This window comes from Budorcas taxicolor, chromosome 23 (genome assembly GCF_023091745.1).
Source record: "Budorcas taxicolor isolate Tak-1 chromosome 23, Takin1.1, whole genome shotgun sequence".
In the NCBI taxonomy this organism is placed as follows: domain Eukaryota; kingdom Metazoa; phylum Chordata; class Mammalia; order Artiodactyla; family Bovidae; genus Budorcas; species Budorcas taxicolor.
Window position 1 is genome coordinate 5,491,645 of NC_068932.1, and position 20,111 is coordinate 5,511,755.

Below are 20,111 nucleotides of genomic sequence, written 5' to 3' on the forward strand. Positions count from 1 at the left end.
AGTCCTCTGTGGCAGGCGCTAGGCAGAGGACCCCTATCCTTAGGGAGCTTGCTGGTTCCCATGGTCAACTTCCAATGGTAATTTTCTGCTTTCTCTGGGCTGTGACAGTCCCCTCTACAGTGACTGTGTCCGTCTTCACATTCCTTGGATGGGGTAGCAGTTACCTGCCACGTGCAGAGATTCTATCCACAGAATGTGCATCTCAGCTGATTGGAGAACTGCCATATGTTCAAGGGAGCTGTGTAACCCCTGTCCAAGCAGAACAGTGAGGGGACCTACACCTTGGAAAGCTTGAATTTGTTGAATGTCGCAGTGCAGGAGTCTGAATGTGTATTTACCTGTAAGGTGCAGCATGAGACCCAGCCTCCCATCCAGGCCAGCCTCATATTGTCCACAGCAATGCAGGACATATACAAACCCACCGGGCGCACAGGTCCAGAGATGCCTGCCTATATCTTTGTGGCTTTCCTCCTGGGCTTCAAAGTGGTATAGGTGATCAGTTTCATAGTCACTTACTTCCACAGGTAGTGGAAACTAATAGGTCCTATATACCCTGTGATACACTGCCTCCCTCCTTGTGCAAGGGGCTCAAGTGAAAGAAGCTATAAGGACTAGAGATGACTCAAGATGCCCCTCCCTTCACTCTACTTTCCCGACTTCATCATGAACATGCTCCCTTCTATACATCCTCCTATGTTCCTTCTCTCTGACCTTTGAAGTTGAGTAAAGGATAGACATTGATCATGTTGATCCAGAATGTCTGTACCCTGATGCACTGAGTTTCAAATTGGCCCTGCCTCCATCCCAAAGAGAATCAAGTAGATTAAGAAAATAATTTTCCATCTTGCCCCTGATCATGAAAACTTAATTTCAGAGCACTTTCTACTTTCATCCAGAGCTTTTGCAGGTGTGACTTCATTTTAACACACATGTAGTTTAGATCACTAAGTTGAATAACATTTTTCTATTCTGAAATTTATAACATAAAAATATCCATGTAATTACCTACCATGCAGACTGTTAACATTTTGCTATTGTGATCTGTTAGTCCTTTTAAAATTACTGCACTAGATTTGGTATTCATAATCTCAATCACAGTTTTATGCTTCTACAATATATGTATAAATCCTTAAGCAATATGTAATATTACTAGCATGTTTTAACTTTTATATAAATGTTACCATACTGTATATAACCTACTGGAACTTTTATTTTTTTATATTCAACACAGTTTTTTGTTTTGCTTTATTCATGTTAATGTACGTAGCTTCATTTTAATTTCCACTGCTCTCTAAGTTCTACAGTGAGAGTATGCCACAATGTATTGATTTTTCTTGTGATGGATAGTAAATATTTATGTAATGTTTTGCTAGTAGAATTTTGCACAAATATTTTTATCTTTACTTCTTGGGCACATATGGGGGAGTTCCTCTTAATCTGGTGTGTCCATAAAGTGGACTGTTGGTATCATTTGGAGCTTTTGTTATACATAAAAAAAGATTTTCAATTCTTGAAAAAAAAACAATGAATTAAAACAACACACTTAGCATCTTTAAGTTTCAGTAGGTTAGGAAGGTGTTATCTGTGTCCTCTGTTTCACATTCTCACACAGGTTTTAGTCAGAATGTTGTCTGGGGCTAGAATCTCACTGAGGCTTAACAAGAGAACAGTCTACCTCCAAGCTCATGCTTTTGTTGATTGGGTTCAGTTCCACATGGATGTTAGAGTGAGGGTCTCAGTTGCTTGCTGATTGTTGGTCAGAACTCACCATCTCACACGGAGAAGGCAATGGCACCCCACTCCATTACTCTTGCCTGGAAAATCCCATGGATGGAGGAGCCTGGAGGGCTGCAGTCCATGGGATCGCTGAGGGTTGGACACAACTGAGCGACTTTACTTTCAGTTTTGACTTTCATGCGTTGGAGAAGGAAATGGCAACCCACTCCAGTGTTCTTGCCTGGAGAATCCCAGGGATGGGGGAGCCTGGTGGACTGCTGTCTATGGGGTCACACAGAGTTGGACATGACTGAAGTGACTTAGCAGCAGCAGCACCATCTCACATGGCCACTCACTTCATTAAATCCAGCAAGGGAGGTAATCAGAGTCTACGAGCAAGAATGAAAAGTCATAATCTTATGTAACATAATCACTGAAGTGACACCCCATCTTCTTTGCTGTATTCTGTTCATTAGAGAAAAGTCACAGTCTGACCCTCCAACAAAGAGAAAGGGATACACAAGGGTAGGGCTACCAAGGTGGAAGATTACGGAGGATCATGCTGTGTTTCCATAGCTCACTAATTTTAATCCTTTCCAGGTTTAATGAGTTCATAATTACTGAGGTCAACCACAAGCCAATGTGGCAAATAGCAATTAGTTTCAATGTTTGCTTATAATCTAAAATATCACACAAAAGATTTCTATTCATAATCAAATTAGTCCATCAAAATAATCTTAGTGTCACTTTTCTAAGGGCCTTACTTTTTTGTGGTAGACAACTGTCATTTTAGTTCAAGGATACAAAAGTCACCCCTATTTCACTGAAGTGACACTGTGACAATGTCTAGATGAATTGCTTATAAAATAAAATTGTATTATCTCAGATAACTTTCTTTAAAAGTGCCTGCTTGGGTGAATGTATCTTTTTTTAACTAAACATTTTTTTAATCTAAACATTTTTTTAAATTGGAACTCTTGATTTCAAGGGACTGAAATACTAGATAAAAGGAGAAATGCAGGAGAATTTTGTTTTACTAATAGTAACTGAAATGATGAGTTTACCCAGCTTTAAGTATAACAGCATTTAGAATACTAATCAAAGTGTAGTGGGTATATTTTCAACCTTTAGTTATTCCATTTGTGTTGGTATTGTTAACAAGAAATTTCTTATAGGCACAAACATTAACATTCTAGCCAACAACAACAAAACTCTTTTTTGTGTGTGTTTTATTGGTTACAGTAACATTCTTGGTCAAGCCTTTCATTGGGTTTGCATGAGACATCTGTCACAGATGAACATGAGCAATAAACGTAAAATGCCCTCATTAGCCAGAGCTGGGTAATGTGTCTATGCATATCTACTGGGGATTTGGTCAGTTTAGTTCAGTCACTCAGTCCTGTCCAACTCTTTGCGACTTCATGGACTGTAGGATGCCAGGCTTCCCTGTCCATCACCAGCTCCCAGAGCTTTCTCAAATTCATGTCCATCAAGTCAGTCAGTTCTACCCAAAACAGTTAGACTAATAATAAAAGAGTATGGTTATCCAAAACTATACCTGGATGCTATTAAAAAAGAAGACAGAAAATATGCAGAGAAGCAAAATTAAACAAGTAAATAAATGTATAAATTTAATTGTATTAAAATCATAAAGATTAGTTCTTACACTTTATCAAGAAATAGTTATTGACGATGCAGTGGAGATGTGGACCATCATTAGGTGCTATAGCAGTTATCTGCAAGATAGGCCATTTTACATTTAAGTAATTTTAGTCTGTCAAGTATATGGAGTACAGTGGCAAAGAACATAATATTTTGGACAAGATGTTTATGAAGGATTGCAAGTAATTAATTTTTCATACTATATTGGTAGCTCAGAATTTGTTATAAAAGGCTTCATTAAGTACAATATATAATTGTATAATATAATCTAGATTAGATTAGAAAAACTCAGAAGATGGTGATAAAAATGAAGGATAATATTGAAAGAGTAAGTAGTGAAAGATAAAAGGCCACATAAAAGAGTGACAGTAGGATTTATCTTATCAGTTTGAGAAAAGAGGCTAAATCTTATAGAAATCAGATGGCTTAGATTGATTGGACTATAACAAGATTCTGAACTTTATGTTTAAAAATTTTCTAAATATGTTGAAGCTGGATGATATAAGTATCAGTGAATTATAAGTGAGATTATTTTCATTGGTTTATGAAAATAAAGTTGTAATAGCCTATTTACAGTGACCAATATTGTAAAATAAAATGGAATGTTAGAATATGAGATGATATGTTGCTGAAAATATATTTTTAAAATTAAGTATCATGAAAATTACTAACTACAGAATGAATAAAGAAAAGGTCCTACTATATAACACAGAGAACTATATTCCATATCCTGTAATAAATTGTAATGGAAAAAAAAATAAGAAAAAGACTATATATGTATAATGAGTTACTTTTACATGTAGCAGAAGTTAATATAACATTGTAAATCAACTATAGTTTAATGAAATGTTTTAAATAAATAAAATTAAGTATCACTGTATGGGGGAGCATAATATGGTTAAAGCTAAGTAAAATAAGTCAAAAGAAATATTAATTTTATGATTTCATCCATTCAAATACTTTTAGGACAGTTAAAGTTTTATAGTAGAGCAAGGATAAGGACTAGACTAGAAAGAATCTGAAGGTCGTTTGCTTAAATATGCTAATATTACCAACATAAAAGCAATATTTTTCTTCAGCAACTTGAGATAGCACATTGTATCTACCTATTGCATTCTATTCAGAAGTTTTTTCAGAGACAAGCAAAATGAATTTTGTACAGTTTTTTGGAGATGCTGAAGCAGTAATGTACAGATGACAAGACATTCTTAATGAAGAACATTTGCATAATTTTGAACACAGCTTGTAAGACCTAGGGTCTGAATGCAGTATTTTGTTGAAAAGTTCAAAAATAGTACTATTCAAATAATAACAAACTCAAATTAACATATTCTATTATTAAATACAAAGCTCCATCATGAGGAAATGGACAATACAAATAAATTATGTTCTCTTACACCCTGCAGACCTCCTCCAGTAAGTGAACTTGCAACCAGAGGGACTATGGTGGGTGTAATTTCTGCTGCGGCCATCAATCAGAGCATTGTATACTCCATTGTTGCAGGAAATGAAGAGGGTGAGTATATGTTTAGTCAAATGGCAACCCATTCCAGCATTCTTGCCTAGAGAATTCCATGGACAAAGAAGACTGGTAAGCTACACTCCATGGGGTTGCACAGAGTTGGACACAACTGAGTGACTAACACTTTTCATCATAAAACAATATACTTAGATTTGGAATAAATTTCATTTTTTTAATTTTAGTTTATTTTACTTTACGATACTGTATTGGCTTTGCCATACATCAACATGAATCCGCCACAGGTGTACATGTGTTCCCAATCCTGAACCCCCCTCCCACCTCCGTCCCCATACAATCTCTCAGATTTCATTACTGTTTATCTTTCTAGTAAGATGTGTCTAACTTAAATATAATTATGCATTAAATCTGATTAAAAATCCAGTTATATTTACAAAGGCTATTAATTTCCACTAGGGAATACTCAATATCCAGTTCTGAAAGCCTTCACCTCCCCCTGATTTAGCGATATTTAATGACATTTATTCAAAATTAATGCATATGTACTTTCAGCTTTTGGTCATAATCATTTTCTATAGTAGTCTTTTACCATTGTTCTGTGCCATATATAACCAATGTCATAGCTAATCTGGAAGATATTTTAGGAACAAAAATAACTGTGGATGACCAGAGAGCCACATGCATGATGAAAGTCATGTGCATTTTGTGTGATTCCTCAGTAAAGCAAACATATAATCAACAGTTGTAAGTAAATAAATAGTTTCATTTTCTCTACCAATCACTTTTCACAGAGAACAGATTGGCTTGCTAGCCTATGAGAATAAGTTTGTGACTCAGTTTTATATTAGCATATTGATTCTTTTTTTCCCTATTACCCACAGTTAGTTGTCCTCTGGTTTTCCCTTTTATGAGTTAAATGGCCTGGAATGTTGTAGGCGGTTAAGAAAAAGCTAATATATGTTTCATAAACACATGAATTTCAATATTAAATTAGGAGATGTTAATATTGTAAAGCAGTTGGCAAGGAATTATGAAAGTTGTTTTCAACTTTTATAAATAAAAGTATTTCAATCATTACTAAAAGTTATTGCCCCTAAAGCAAGTGCTAAATATTGTACTTTTCTTATTGACTTACTTTGTTTCACCTTTGCTATTATGCCTCCTCCCTAAATATTACTGACTTTCCTTTTACCATAAAGTTACATCTGACTGAAGCTTATGGTTTTCTCAATTTGTTCTTATGAGTTTTCTCTGTGATTCAATTTGTTCTCTTCCTGCAATATAGACAGGTGGTTCTAATTATTATCCTCACTCCACCACAATGATTATTTTTACATTCAATTCATTTGCTTGTCAATTTAGTCTACTAATCCTATTGAGCATTTATCATGTACTCAGTACCTTCCAGCAGTTAAGGAGAAAGAACTGAACACAATAGTGTCTCAGTGGTAATGAATCTGTCTGCAATGCAGGAGATGCAGCAGGAGCCACAGTTTTGATCCCTGGGTTGGGAAAATCCCCTGGAGAAGAAAATGGCAACCCACTCCAGTACTCTTGCCTGGAAAATTCCATGGACAGAAGAGCCTGGTGAGCTGCAGTCCATGGGGTTGCAGAGTTGGACACAACTGAGGACACATCATTATCATCATCATTATAGACTTTAACAATCCAATAAAAGGTGCTGGACAAGAACAACGATCAAGCTAATGAATATATAGTATTTAGGCAGTTAGAAATGCTGTAGAGAAAACCAAAGTGAGGAAAAGACAGAGTGAAAGAGGTAGGATATTATAAAGTTTGCCAGTGTGCTCTGCTCATCACTCAAATCTGTATGATCAAATTTATTCTAAAAAATAAACTTCAGAGCCAAATATTTTAAGCTATTTAAAATAATAAGTAATATTTAAAAATAACTATTAAACTATATTTGTATTGATGCTGCTACTGCTGCTAAGTTGCTTCAGTCGTGTCCAACTCTGTGTGACCCCAGAGATGGCAGCCCACCAGGCTCCCCTGACCCTGGGATTCTCCAGGCAAGAACACTGGAGTGGGTTGCCATTTCCTTTGCCAATGTATGAAAGTGAAAAGTGAAAGTGAAGTCGCTCAGTCATGTCCAACTCTTAGCGACCCCATGGACTGCAGTCCACCAGGCTCCTCTGTCCATGGGATTTTCCAGGCAAGAGTACTGGAGTGGGGTGCCAGTTCCCTCATGTTCTTAGAAGAACACTAAATCCGCAGGATAATAAGATATATTAAATCATGAAAAGTATAATAATCCAACAGCATCATAAAATATGTATTTAAACAAAAGTTAGTGGATTTCTTTTTTTTTTTTTTTTTTACTTTATTTTACTTTACAATACAGTATTGGTTTTGTCATACATCAACATGAATCCACCACAGGTGTACATGTGTTCCCAATCCTGAACCCCCCTCCCACCTCCCTTCCCATACCATCTCTGTGGGTCATCCCAGTGCACCAGCCCCAAGCATCCTATATCCTGCATAGAATCTAGACTGGCGATTTGTTTCTTGCATGATATTATACATGTTTCAATGCCATTCTCGCAAATCATCCCACCCTCTCCCTCCCTCTCCCACAGAGTTCAAAAGACTATTCTATACATCTGTGTCTCTTTTGCTGTCTCGCTACAGGGTTATCGTTACCATCTTTCTAAATTCCATATATATGTGTTATATACTGTATTGGTGTTTTTCTTTCTGGCTTACTTCACTCTGTATCATCGGCTCCAGTTTCATCCACCTCATTAGAACTGATTCAAATGTATTCTTTTTAATGGCTGAGTAATACTTCATTGTGTATATGTACCACAGCTTTCTTATCCATTCATCTGCTGATGGACATCTAGGTTGCTTCCATGTCCTGGCTATTATAAACAATGCTGTGATGAACATTGGGAAACAAGACTTCTAGAAGCATTTGCTATGGTAGAAGATAATGTGTATCTATGGTGAAAAATTCAGTATACATTGTTTCACAGACTTAATTGACCAGAGAAACATCAGTTTCCAGGACAATCACAAAACAACCCCTAGAATTTCAAATCATGCATTTAGGGAAACACTGATGTTGATAATTTCTAGAGCTGAAACAGAGTTTCCCAAAGCCTTAATTTTGTCACTTTGATGTGTTACTCTTATTATATGTGTTTTTAAAATCACAGTGATTTTTAAAGAGAATTATTTTCCCTTATAGTATGAAGAGAGTGACAAAGGAATTGTATTTTGATTCTAGATAAGTTTGGAATCAATAACATCACAGGAGTAATCTACGTGAATGCCCCTCTCGATTATGAAACAAGGACAAGCTATGTACTTCGAGTTCAAGCTGATTCCCTGGAAGTGGTCCTCGCCAATCTCCGAGTTCCTTCAAAAAGTAAGTTGTGTTATTTAAGAATTTTACAAGAGTTTTATGGTGTTTTTACTTATTTTCCAACGAAATACAAATATCTAAAATAAAATCCTCAGTGGAGATTGCAGGCTGTTCATTAACACTTGAAGATGATTGCTCATTCATTTTAAGAATTGACACATGACCATTCAGGCTTCCCCACTGGTTCAGAAGTAAAGCATCCACCTGCTGATGCAGCGAACACAGATTTGATCGCTGGGTTGGGGGAGATCCCCTGGAGAAGGAAATGGCAACCCACTTCAGTATTCTTGCCTGGAAAAATCCCATGGACAGAGGAGTGTGGTGGGCTATAGTCTATGGGATTGCAAAGAGTCAAATATGACTTAGCCACTAAATAACAACAGTATGGCAATGCAGACAATGATTTCATAATCCTTAAATGTCAAGGTAATAACACAATATTTTCAAAATTTTTGTACAATTTTATTGAAATGCTATCATTGCCAGTATATGTTTCATTAAAAGAAAAAAAAAAAGCTTATTCTTAATCACACTGTGAAGGCTAACCCCTTGGAGTGTATATTTTTAATGGGCACAGGATTACTATTACATTCCCTGAATTGCGTGGCTTCTGGTACTTTGTATTTTCTGAGAGCTGAGGGAAATGCATTTCAAAAAGAATGACTAACATTTATTATAATTTATACATAGCATTATATTTAATTCACATCCATTTCTAGGAAATGAGATTTATTATTCCCATTCTACAAAGACAAGAAAAGGTTAAGTGATTTTTTAAAAAATGTCACTGTCAGTAAATGAAAAGTAGGAGATTTAAGCTATCTTTTGACTCCAAAATCTTTCTTCAGCATTTCAGTATAATACAGCTTATGTATACAGAAAACTGAATAAAAGCCAATTTATGAAGAGGACCAGCATAGATTCTGAGAGATGTTACTGATAATATAATAGGATGGTGAAGAGAGAATACATGAAGAGAGAATGTCAATACATTGACAAAGGACTTTTTTCTCAAATTTTAAACTTATTTATAGCAACAACTCCTTTGTTAAGTGCTCACTATGTGCCCAGAGCTGTAAGTAAGGAGTGTTAGTTACTCAGTCATACCCAACTCTTTCTGAACCCATGGGCTGTAGCCTGCCAGGCTCCTCTGTCCATGGAATTCTCCAGGCAAGAATACTGGCATGGGTTGCCATTTCTTTCTCCAGGGAATCTTCCAGACCCAGGGATCAAATCCAGGTCTCCTGCATTGCAGGCAATTATCATACGAACCACCAGGGAAGCCAGATAATGGGATAAACACTGTTCTTTTACATTGATTGAGATTATACATCTTTGCAAGTTAAACAATCCATCTTTTTGTCACTTAACATTATTATATGTCAACTATTATAAAGAATGGGAAAATTTTTTAGACCCCAGAAAAGCCAAGAAAACCATATTTAATTTAACCACGAGCAGATACATGCCCAGAGAAGGTATAAAGTACAAAACAGGTAATAAAATATTCACATCTTACTCTGAGCCCACTTGTGGACATCTTCTCACAACATTCCATCAGTCAGCATCTTAAAAGAGGAAAGTGGAAAGAGGAAGAGACTCTGAGACAGGGCAAGAGTACTCATATGAATGCCAGAGAGAGAGAGAGAGAGAGCACCCCAGCAATGTAAGAGAAAAGTGAACAAAGTGGGAGTAAGAGCAAAAGATGTACTATAGAATGTTCTGTATCAGTTTGTAATTGAACAGATGATCATAAAATAATTCATTTATCTGTTTTTTTTTAATCTCAAATCTCACTCACTGGTCGAATGTAGAGGGCTGCACAGTTGTTTGTAAAAGCACAACCAAATCATTGAAAACATCAGATTATATATAGTATGTCTTTGAAGTTAAAGGCATTAAATGGTTTTCAGTGATTATTCATCACTAGATAACTAAGTTGTTTAAAAATAGCAGTCCAGTTATTTGAGTTTTTAAAATCTTTAACTGGAGGCAAATGCATTTTTAGAAAATATAGAGAATGCCTCAAATTGTAATTGAATTGACTAAATCAAGAGTTGAAAGGTTAGAACAGTTCTAAATTACATAACATAAGCTGCCTATTGCAAATAAAAATAAATGTAAAAATTAATTGAATACCATCTATCATCTTTCTTTGAAAGAATTTAAGTTGTAGAATCCAGCATTTTGCAACGTTCGATGCAGGATACAGGATGCTTGGGGCTGGTGTACTGGGATGACCCAGAGAGATGTTATGGGGAGGGAGGTGGGAGGGGGGGTGTTCAGGATTGGGAACACGTGTACACCCATGGTGGATTCATATTGATGTATGGCAAAACCAATACAGTATTGTAAAGTAAAATAAAATAAATTTTAAAAAATAGGTCTGATTTCTAGGAATAAAAACATATTGATATCTTATATATGAGTATAATAAACTAGTTCTCATTACTGTAATTTAAATGGAAATCTGAGACTAATAAAAGTTTAGCTTATATACTCATGTATACATATACGTGCCCTATATTCATGCAGAGTGAGACCAATTAGTAAATTCATGAATTATCCTCTCAGAAATGTGTGAAGCCTGAAAGCTAAATGTTACTTTAATGCCTAATGCTTTGAATATTATCATTAACGTTTCATGACTTTGTTTCTTGAGTCTGAAATATAAACCCAAGTAGTATTTCTAACACAGTTTCACTTATTAATAACTGTTAATGACCTATAATAAAACTCTGCTCATTAACTATGGAAATAATAATAGCATTATGTTAATTGAGGTTAATTAATTCATCATTTAAAGGTTCATCTCTTCTTTAGAATCAACTGCTCTATTATCTTTAGCTCTACAATGAATAAAGGTAATAAACAGAATAAATTTAATTTTGAAGTATTAAATTTCAAAATAAGTATTTTATTGTAATTTCTTTACTAAGAATTTATTAATGAAATACTTTTCAAAGCAAGCTTTCAGTTCAGTTCAGTTCAGTCGCTCAGTCATGTCCGACTCTTTACTACCCCATCAATCGCAGCACGCCAGGCCTCCCTGTCCATCCCCAACTCCCGGAGTTCACTCAGACTCGTGTCCTTCGAGTCAGTGATGCCATCCAGCCATCTCATCCTGGGTCGTCTGCTTCTCCTCCTGCCCCCAATCCCTCCCAGCATCAGAGTCTTTTCCAATGAGTCAGCTCTTCGCATGAGGTGGCCAAAGTACTGGAGCTTCAGCTTTAGCATCATTCTTTCCAAGGAAATCCCAGGGTTGATCTCCTTCAGAATGGACTGGTTGGATGTCCTTGCAGTCCAAGGGACTCTCAAGAGTCTTCTCCAACCCCACATTTCAAAAACATTGACTCTTCACCGCCCAGCCTTCTTCACAGTCCAACTCTCACATCCATACATGACTACTGAGAAAACCATAGCTTTGACTAGACGGACCTTAGTCGGCAAAGTAACGTCTCTGCTTTTGAATATGCTATCTAGGTTGGTCATAACTTTTCTTCCAAGGAGCAAGCGTCTTTTAATTTCATGGCAGCAATCACCATCTGCAGTGATTTTGGAGCCCCCAAAAATAAAGTCTGACACTGTTTCCACTGTTTCCCCATCTATTTCCCATGGAGTGATGGGACCAGATGCCGTGATCTTCGTTTTCTGAATGTTGAGCTTTAAGCTAACTTTTTTCCAAGGCAAATCATTCAGTATCACAGTAATCCAAGTCTGTGCCCCAACCAGTAACGCTGAAGAAGCTGAAGTTGAATGGTTCTATGAAGACCTACAAGACCTTTTAGAACTAACACCCAAAAAAGTAAGCTTTACAACTATGCTATAAAAGAATATAGTATTTAAATGCAAATTAATAAAGTACAAACATTTTTAGAACACATTTACAAAGTTTGATAGTAGTTCTTAAAACATTTTAATTTTTCAGTAAGGAACTTTCAAACCTAAATAAAATTGCAAACTATTATAATAAACTTCAACATATCAAATAACCAACTTCACTGAGTCTTAGGAAATCTTTCATTTATTGTCTCACATCATTATTTTTAAACAGGACAAGACATAATAGTTCCTCTGTAAATATTTCAATATGTATCTCTTTAAGGTAAAAACTCTTAAAACTTAATCAGAATACCCTTATTACTCTCCCCAAATTGAAAAAAAAAAAATTCCTCAATATCAAGAGATAGCCAAGTCTTGTTCTAATGCTTGCTTCTACTTAACATAATATACTTAGTTTCCTTAAAAAAAAAAAATACTACTTTTTTAATATTTTTTACTACGATGCTTGTTTTATTTATTTCCTTTTCCCACGCATCTAATTTGAAGTAATGGTGTTTTACCCCTATTAAAACCAATAAGATAATCATTTTGTTATCTATAGCTTGTTCTCTAGCAGACTCCCAAGAACACCATTTCCTGTGTTCTTGTGCATTAATCAAAGTTTGTCTGAGGCCTAAATAAAAAAAGTTTGAGTGGCTCAGTCATGTCTGACTCTTTGCAAACCCATGGACTGTAACCTGTCAGGCTCCTCTGTCAATGGAATTCTGTAGGCAAGAATACTGGAATGGGTAATCATTCCCTTCTCCAGGGAATCTTACCTACCTGGGAATTGAACCCAAGTCTCCTACATTGTAGGCAGATTCTTTACTCTCTGAGCTGCCAGGGAAGAACAGACCCTAATAATTGAACCTAAATATAGCTAGATATAAAACCCTTGACTCAGTTTCTTTCTTTGACTTAAATATTTCAATGCATTTGCTTCTTACATGAAGCACTAATGTCAAAAAGTATAATGAAAATCTCTTTCTTTTCCAATGGGTGTTGGTCTTATTTCTGAATTTCCAAATAATTTATTATTTTTTAATGTCCAGTTCTGTTATTAGAATACATTCCATACTGACAATTCTACTTTATTTCTGCATATATGTAGTATATCCATCCAAGTCTTCAGAAAAGTTTTTATGAATTCTTTATTTTATTATTTTTTTCTGTTTTAATAATTTATTTTTCAATATGGAGTTGCTTATTATAAAAGTGAAAAATTTCTATATCCCCTTCTCTCTAATCTAAATATCTTCATTTTGTTTAGGCTTTTTAAAGAAAACACTCTAATTTATGAGCTGTTGGATATGTTTTACTTTCATAGCTCCTCTTTTTGTTTATGAACTATTTTTGCATCTTTTTAAAAAATGCCTTTATCAATGAAAGTATGAACCATGCTGTATAGAGCCATCCAAGATGGAAGGGTCATGGTGGAGAGTTCTGACAAAACATGGTCCACTGGAGATGGGAATGGCAAACCCCTTCAGTATTCTTGCCTTGAGAACCCCATGAACAGAAAGAAAAGGCAAAGAGTTAGGACATTGAAAGATGAATTCCCCAGGTTGGTAGGTGCCCAATATGCTACTGGAGATCAGTGGAGAAATAACTCCTGAAAGAATGAACAGACGTAGGCAAAGTAAAAACAACACCCAGTTGTGGGTGTGACTGGTGATGGATGTAAAGTCCGATGCTGTAAAGAGCAATATTGCATAGGAACTTGGAATGTTAGGTCCATGAATCAAGGCAAACAGGAAGTGGTCAAACAGGAGATGGCAAGAGTGAGCATCAACATTTCAGGAATCGGCGAACTAAAATGGACTGGAATGGGTGAATTTATCTCAGATGAACATTATATCTAGTGCTGTGGGCAAGAATCCCTTAGATGAAAAGGAGTAGCCATCATAGCCAATAAAAGAGTCTAAAACACGGTACTTGGATGCGATATTAAAAAAGACAGAATGATCTCTATTCGTTTCCAAGGCACACCGTTCAGTATCATGGTAATCCAAGTCTATGCCCCCACCAATAAAGCTGAAGGAGCTAAAGTTTAACAGTTTTATGAAGTCCCACAAGACCTTCTATAACTAACACCCAAAATAGATTTCCTTTTCTTTCTAGGGGACTGGAATGCAAAAATAGTAAGTCAAGAGATACCTGGCTGCCACTGCTGCTTCTAAGTCGCATCAGTCGTGTCCAACTCTGTGTGACCCAATAGACAGCAGCCCACCAGCCTCCTCTATCTCTGGAATTCTCTAGGCAAGACACTGGAATAGGTTGCCATTTCCTTCTCCAATGCATGAAAGTGAAAAGTGAAAGTAAAGTCGCTCAGTCGGGTCTGACTCCCAGCAACCCCATGGACTGCAGCCTACCAGGCTCCTTGTCCATGGGATTTTCCAGGCAAGAGTACTAGAGTGGGTTGCTAGTGCCTTCTGCAGAGATAACTGGAGTAACAGGCAAATTTGGCCTTGGAGTATGGATTGAAGCAGGGCAAAGGCTAATAGAGTTTTGCCAAGAGAACACACTGGTCATAGCAAACACCCTCTTCCAAAAACATAAGAGAAGACTCTCCACATGGACACCACCAGATGGTCAATAATGATATCAGACTGATTATATTCTTTGAAGCCAAAGATGGAGAAACTCTATACAGTTAGCAAAAACAAAACAAAACAAAACAAAACAAAAAAAACACCAGGAGCTGACTGTGGTTCAGATCATGAACTCCTTATTGCCAAATTCAGACGTAAATTGAAGAAAGTAGGGAAAACCACTAGACCATTCAGATATGACTTAAATCAAATCCCTTACTAGTATACACTGGAAATGACAAATAAATTCAAATGGATTAGATATGATAGACAGAGTTCCTGAGGAACTATGGATGGAGGTTCCTGATATTGTACAGGAGGCAGTGATCAAGACCATCACCAAGAAAAAGAAATGCAAAAAGGCCAAATGATTGACTGAGGAGGCCTTACAAATAGCTGTGAAAAGAAGACAGGCCAAAGGAAAAGTAGAAAAGGAAAGATATACACATTTGAGTGCAGAGTTCCAAAGAATAGCAAGGAGAGACAAGATAAGCAAGGATTGATCACTTCCTTAGTGATCAATGCAAAGACATAGGGGAAAACAATAGAATGGGAAAGACTAGAGTTCTCTTCAAGAAAATTAGAGATACCAAGGGAATATTTCATACAAAGATGAGCACAGTAAAGGACAGAAATAGTATGGACTTAACAGAAGCAGAAGGTATTAAGAGGAGGTGGCAAGAATACACAGAAGAACTATATAAAAAAGATCTTCATGTCCCAAATAATCATGATAATCACTTACCTAGAGCCAGACATCCTGGAATGTGAAGTCAAGTGGGCCTTAGGAAGTATTGCTACAAACAAAGCTACTGGAGGTCATGAAATTCCAGTTGAGCTATTTCAAATCCTGGAAGATGATGCTGTGAAAGTGCTGCACTCAATATGCCAGCAAATTTGAAAATCTCAGCAGTGGCCACAGGACTGGAAAAGTTCAGTTTTCATTCCAGTCCCAAAGAAAGGCAATGCCAAAGAATGCTCAAACTACCGTACAATTGCACTCATCTCACATGCTAGCAAAATAATACTCAAAATTCTCCAAGCCATACTTCAATGATACATGAACCATGAACTTCCAGATGTTCAAGCTGGATTTAAAAAAGGCAGAGGAACCAGAGATCCAATTGCCAACATCTGTTGATTCATCGAAAAAGAAAGACCGAGAAATACATCTATCTCTGCTTTATTGATTATGCCAAAGCCTTTGGCTGGGTGGATCACAACAAACTGTGAGAAATTCTTAAAGAGATGAGAATACCAGACCACCTCACCTGCCTCCTGAGAAATCTGTATGCATGTCAAGAAGCAACAGTTAGAACTGTACATGAAAAACAGACTGGTTTCCAATCAGAAAAGGAGTACGTCAAGGCTGTATATTGTCACTCTGTTTATTTAACTTATATAGAGTACATCAGGAGAAATGCTGGCCTGGAAGAAGCACAAACTGGAATCACGATTGCCAGGAGAAATATCAATAACTTCAGATATGCAGGTGACACCACCCTTATGGCAGAAAGTGAAAAGGAACTAAAGAGCATCCTGATGAAAAGGAAAGAGGAGAGTGAAAAAGTTGGCTTAAAACTAAACATTCCAAAAACTAAGGTCATGGCATCTGATCCTATCATTTCATGGCAGGTAGATGGGGAAACAGTGGAAACAGTAACAAACTTTAGTTTTTTGGCTCCAAAATCACTGCAGATGGTGACTGCAGCCATGAAATTTAAAGATGCTTACTCCTTGGAAGAAAAGTTATGAAAAACCTGGACAGCATGTTAAAAAGCATAGACATTATTTTGCCAACAAGGGTCCATCTAGTCATAGCTATGGCTTTTCCAGTAGTAATGTATGGATGTGAGAGTTGGATTCCAAAGAAAGCTGAGCACCAAAGAATTGATGCTTTTGAACTGTGACATTGGAGAAGACTCTTGAGAGTCCCTTGGACAGCAAGGAGATCCAACCAGTCCATTCTAAAAGAATTCAGTCCTGAATATTCACTAGAAGGACTGATGCTGAAGCTGAAACTCCACTACTTTTGTCACCTGATGAAAAGAACTGACTCTTGAAAAGACCCTCGTGCTGGGAAAGACTGAAGGTGGGTGGACAAGGGGACGACAGAGGATGAGATGGTTGGATGGCATCACTGACTCAATGGACTGAGTTTGGGTAAACTCTGGGAGTTGGTGATGGACAGGGAGGCCTGGGAATCTTCAATCCCTGGAATTGCAAAGGATTGGACATGACTGTGAGATTGAACTGAACTGAAAAAAATGCCTTTTAAGACATTAATTTGCTTATTCTTCTGTATTTATTTATTTATTTTTGTTACCATGATCTTTTTCTAATTTTTGAATTTTATGTCTTTCTGTCTTTTATCTTTTTCATCTTTTGGAATAATTTCTGGATAACTTTCCTAATTTCCAGATCTAAAATATCTGTTTCAGTCATTTTCATAAATGTTAAAAATTATCCTTTAGTTTTGGAAGTCAGTTTGCTTTCTTCTGCACTCCCATTGAACTTGAAGGCATTTCCTTTTCTTGTCCCCTATAGTGCCTGTTCTGTTCAATTTTTATTCTACTTTCACCAATTTGTCCCTTTCTCCTTAGTGTGAAGTTTTGTACTGCTACTGTGTCCATAGAACTTACTAACTTCTCCACTTAGTGCATACTGGTAATTTTGAGTTTCAACAGCTCTCAGGGCCAACAGAAACCCTTAATCTTCTTTGAACTCCCTTAAAAATAGTTTTTAACCACACTTGCACACTTAATGTGCACACTTATCACACACTTAGTACAGAGCTCTAGTTTCTGTCAGTTGTTTTCCTAGTAGCTCATATTCTGTGATCTGAGGGCTAGCTTGTTGTCTTATTTAGTTGTAGATATTATCTGTGGACTTTGGATTTGATGTTCTATTACCCTACTTAAGCTTGGTAATAGAAAGAAGATATTAAAGCAGGAGAATACTCACAAAAATAACTACAGGAGTTAATAATTCTGCCCATTATAGTTCTATCGGGTTTGCCTGATAGCTCAGTTGGTAAAGAATCCACCTGTAATGCAGGAGACCCCGGTTCCATTCATGGGTTGGGAAGATGCCCTGAAGAACAGAGGATACCCACTCCAATATTCTTGGACTTCTTTTGTGCTCAGCTGGTAAAGAATACACCTGCAATGTGAGAGACCTGGGTTTGACCTCTTCATTGGTAAAATATCCTGGAGAAGGGAAAGGCTACCCACTCCAGTATTCTGGCCTAGAGGATTCCATGGGCTGTATAGTCCATGGAGTTGCAAAGAGTCAGATATGACTGAACAACTTTCACTTTCATAGTTCTATGGATGTTTATAAAAGATAATAAACAAACTTCTGGGTCAGAGGCAAGGACCCTGCTACCTTCAACAAAAGTATTAGCAGGAGTATCAGTGTAGGCAAATATAAAGGGAAGAAGTGCAAGCAGTGACAGATTTTAATATTCTTGGTTTCCAAAATCACTGCAGCCATGAAATTAAAAGAGGCTTGCTCATTGCCAGAAAAGCTATGATGAACCTAGATAGTGTATTCAAAAGCAGAGACATCACTTTGCCAATAGAAATCTGTAAAGTCAAACCTATGATATTTTCAACAGTCATGTACGGTTGTGAGATTTGGATCACAAAAAAGACTGAGTGCTGAAAAATTGATGCCTTCAAATTATGGTGCTGGAGAAGACTCTTTAGAGTCCCTTAGATTGCAAGGAGATCAAGCCAGTCAATCAAAATCTTCCTGAATGTGCACTGAAAGGACTGATGCTGAAGCTGAAGCTCCAATACTTTGTCCACCTGATGTGAAGAGCCAACTCATTATAAAAGACCCAACTCATTGTAAAAGACCCTGATGCTTGGAAAGAATGAAGACAGAAGGAGAAGGGGGCAGCAGGGGATAGATGGTTAGATAGCATCATCAACTCAATGGACATGAACTTCAGCAAACTCCAGGACAAAGTGAAGGACAGAGCATCCTGACATGCTAAAGTTCATGAGGTCCCAAATAGTTGAACGTGACTTAGTAACTCAACAACAACAAAAACAACAGCATGGCAATCAGTAAAGCAATGCAGCTCCCTAAATATCAAGCCTTAAGGTTATACTGTGTAGGGGCAGGTAAAACCTGCACATGAGTGGATTATAGGGGGGAATTTGCTTAGAAGGCCTGACACTTTTATAAACAAGTGACAGCAAGTCTTTCTCAAAACGGAGACCTTCCTGCAAGACATTATGTCACTTTTTAAAATTGCCAATTTCATGGGATACTTTCTCCCAGTATTTGGCTCTGCAAATCTCTGTCTTTTATTAATGAGTAGGATGCAGAAATAATTAAATATTACATTGTCACCTTAATAATCTTCCTCAAATCCGTAAATGCATATCTTAATCCAGGGATATTTGAAATATTTGTTGACTCGGGGGAATCATTTTCACAGTCAATTAATGTAAGAGAATTGGTACAATGCAGCCCTTTCAGGTCTTTGCACTGTGATAACTCTTACCAAGTTTAGGACTAAATTTTCCCTCAAATATTTCAGATTTTTCATCCAGGGCTTCTAGATACATTTTCCCCTATCTCTTACATACCAAATTTTATCTTTTACATTTCATTAATCTTCTCTAAAAGCAGTGGGCAATATAATAAATATATGATCAAATGAATGAATACTAGATGAATAAATAATCCAAATTATCAGAAAGCATTTGTTAAATGCAAATTCAACCAACTCTAGATTGTATGGTACTGTAATATTTCTGATTACAAAATATCTATGGAAAAATAAGTGGACACATGCAGTTCTGGCCCATGTTGTTCAAAGGTCAACTGTAATTGAAAAGCACTTCTTAAACTAAAGTTACAGCAGGAGACCACACCAATGCTGAAAGTGCCCCATTGACAAAATCTGTTTTAAACACAGGACTGACTCAAAAGTGTTCAAACCATTTTTCAATAATAATTAAGTAAAAAATTTCCTGCCTACCTTACCAATCTTTCCTCCTCAATCTCCAGTACTATACAGTCTAGAGTTGGTTGAATTTGCTCCTTAACAAATGTTTCCTGTTAATTTGGATTATTTATTCCAATATGTTTCACAGTGTTGAAAAAAACAACAACTGCTAGTAAATAGGTGGGGTTTCCCTGGTACCTCAGATAGTAAAGAATCTGCTTGCAATGCAGGAGACTTGAGTTCAATCCCTGATTTGTGAAGATCCCCTGGAGAAAAGAATAGGTGAAGAGGTAATTAAAATATAAATCTCTTCTCCAAAGGCAGGACACTTTCTAGGAGCTCATCTTAGCTAGGAAGGAAGAACAAGTTTTACCTTTAAAGGACATTTGAAGTATTGATTGACATGTTAAAATAGAGAATCTTTAAAAAAAAAAAAAAAAACAATGTGATAATAGTACTTTGTGTCTTTTTTTTTTAAAT

The 20,111-nt window shown here is 36.6% G+C and overlaps 1 protein-coding gene across 1 annotated transcript in view; it reads left to right on the plus strand.

Annotated features, from left to right (window-relative positions):
- The window catches only part of PCDH15 (protocadherin related 15), an 898,514-nt gene that overhangs the window by 727,912 nt on the left and 150,491 nt on the right, over positions 1 to 20,111 (plus strand). Inside the window, exons 25-26 of the mRNA XM_052660663.1 lie at positions 4,785 to 4,894; positions 8,115 to 8,255. Coding sequence (XP_052516623.1) covers positions 4,785 to 4,894; positions 8,115 to 8,255 — 251 coding nt within the window. The remainder of the gene's footprint in view (positions 1 to 4,784; positions 4,895 to 8,114; positions 8,256 to 20,111) is intronic.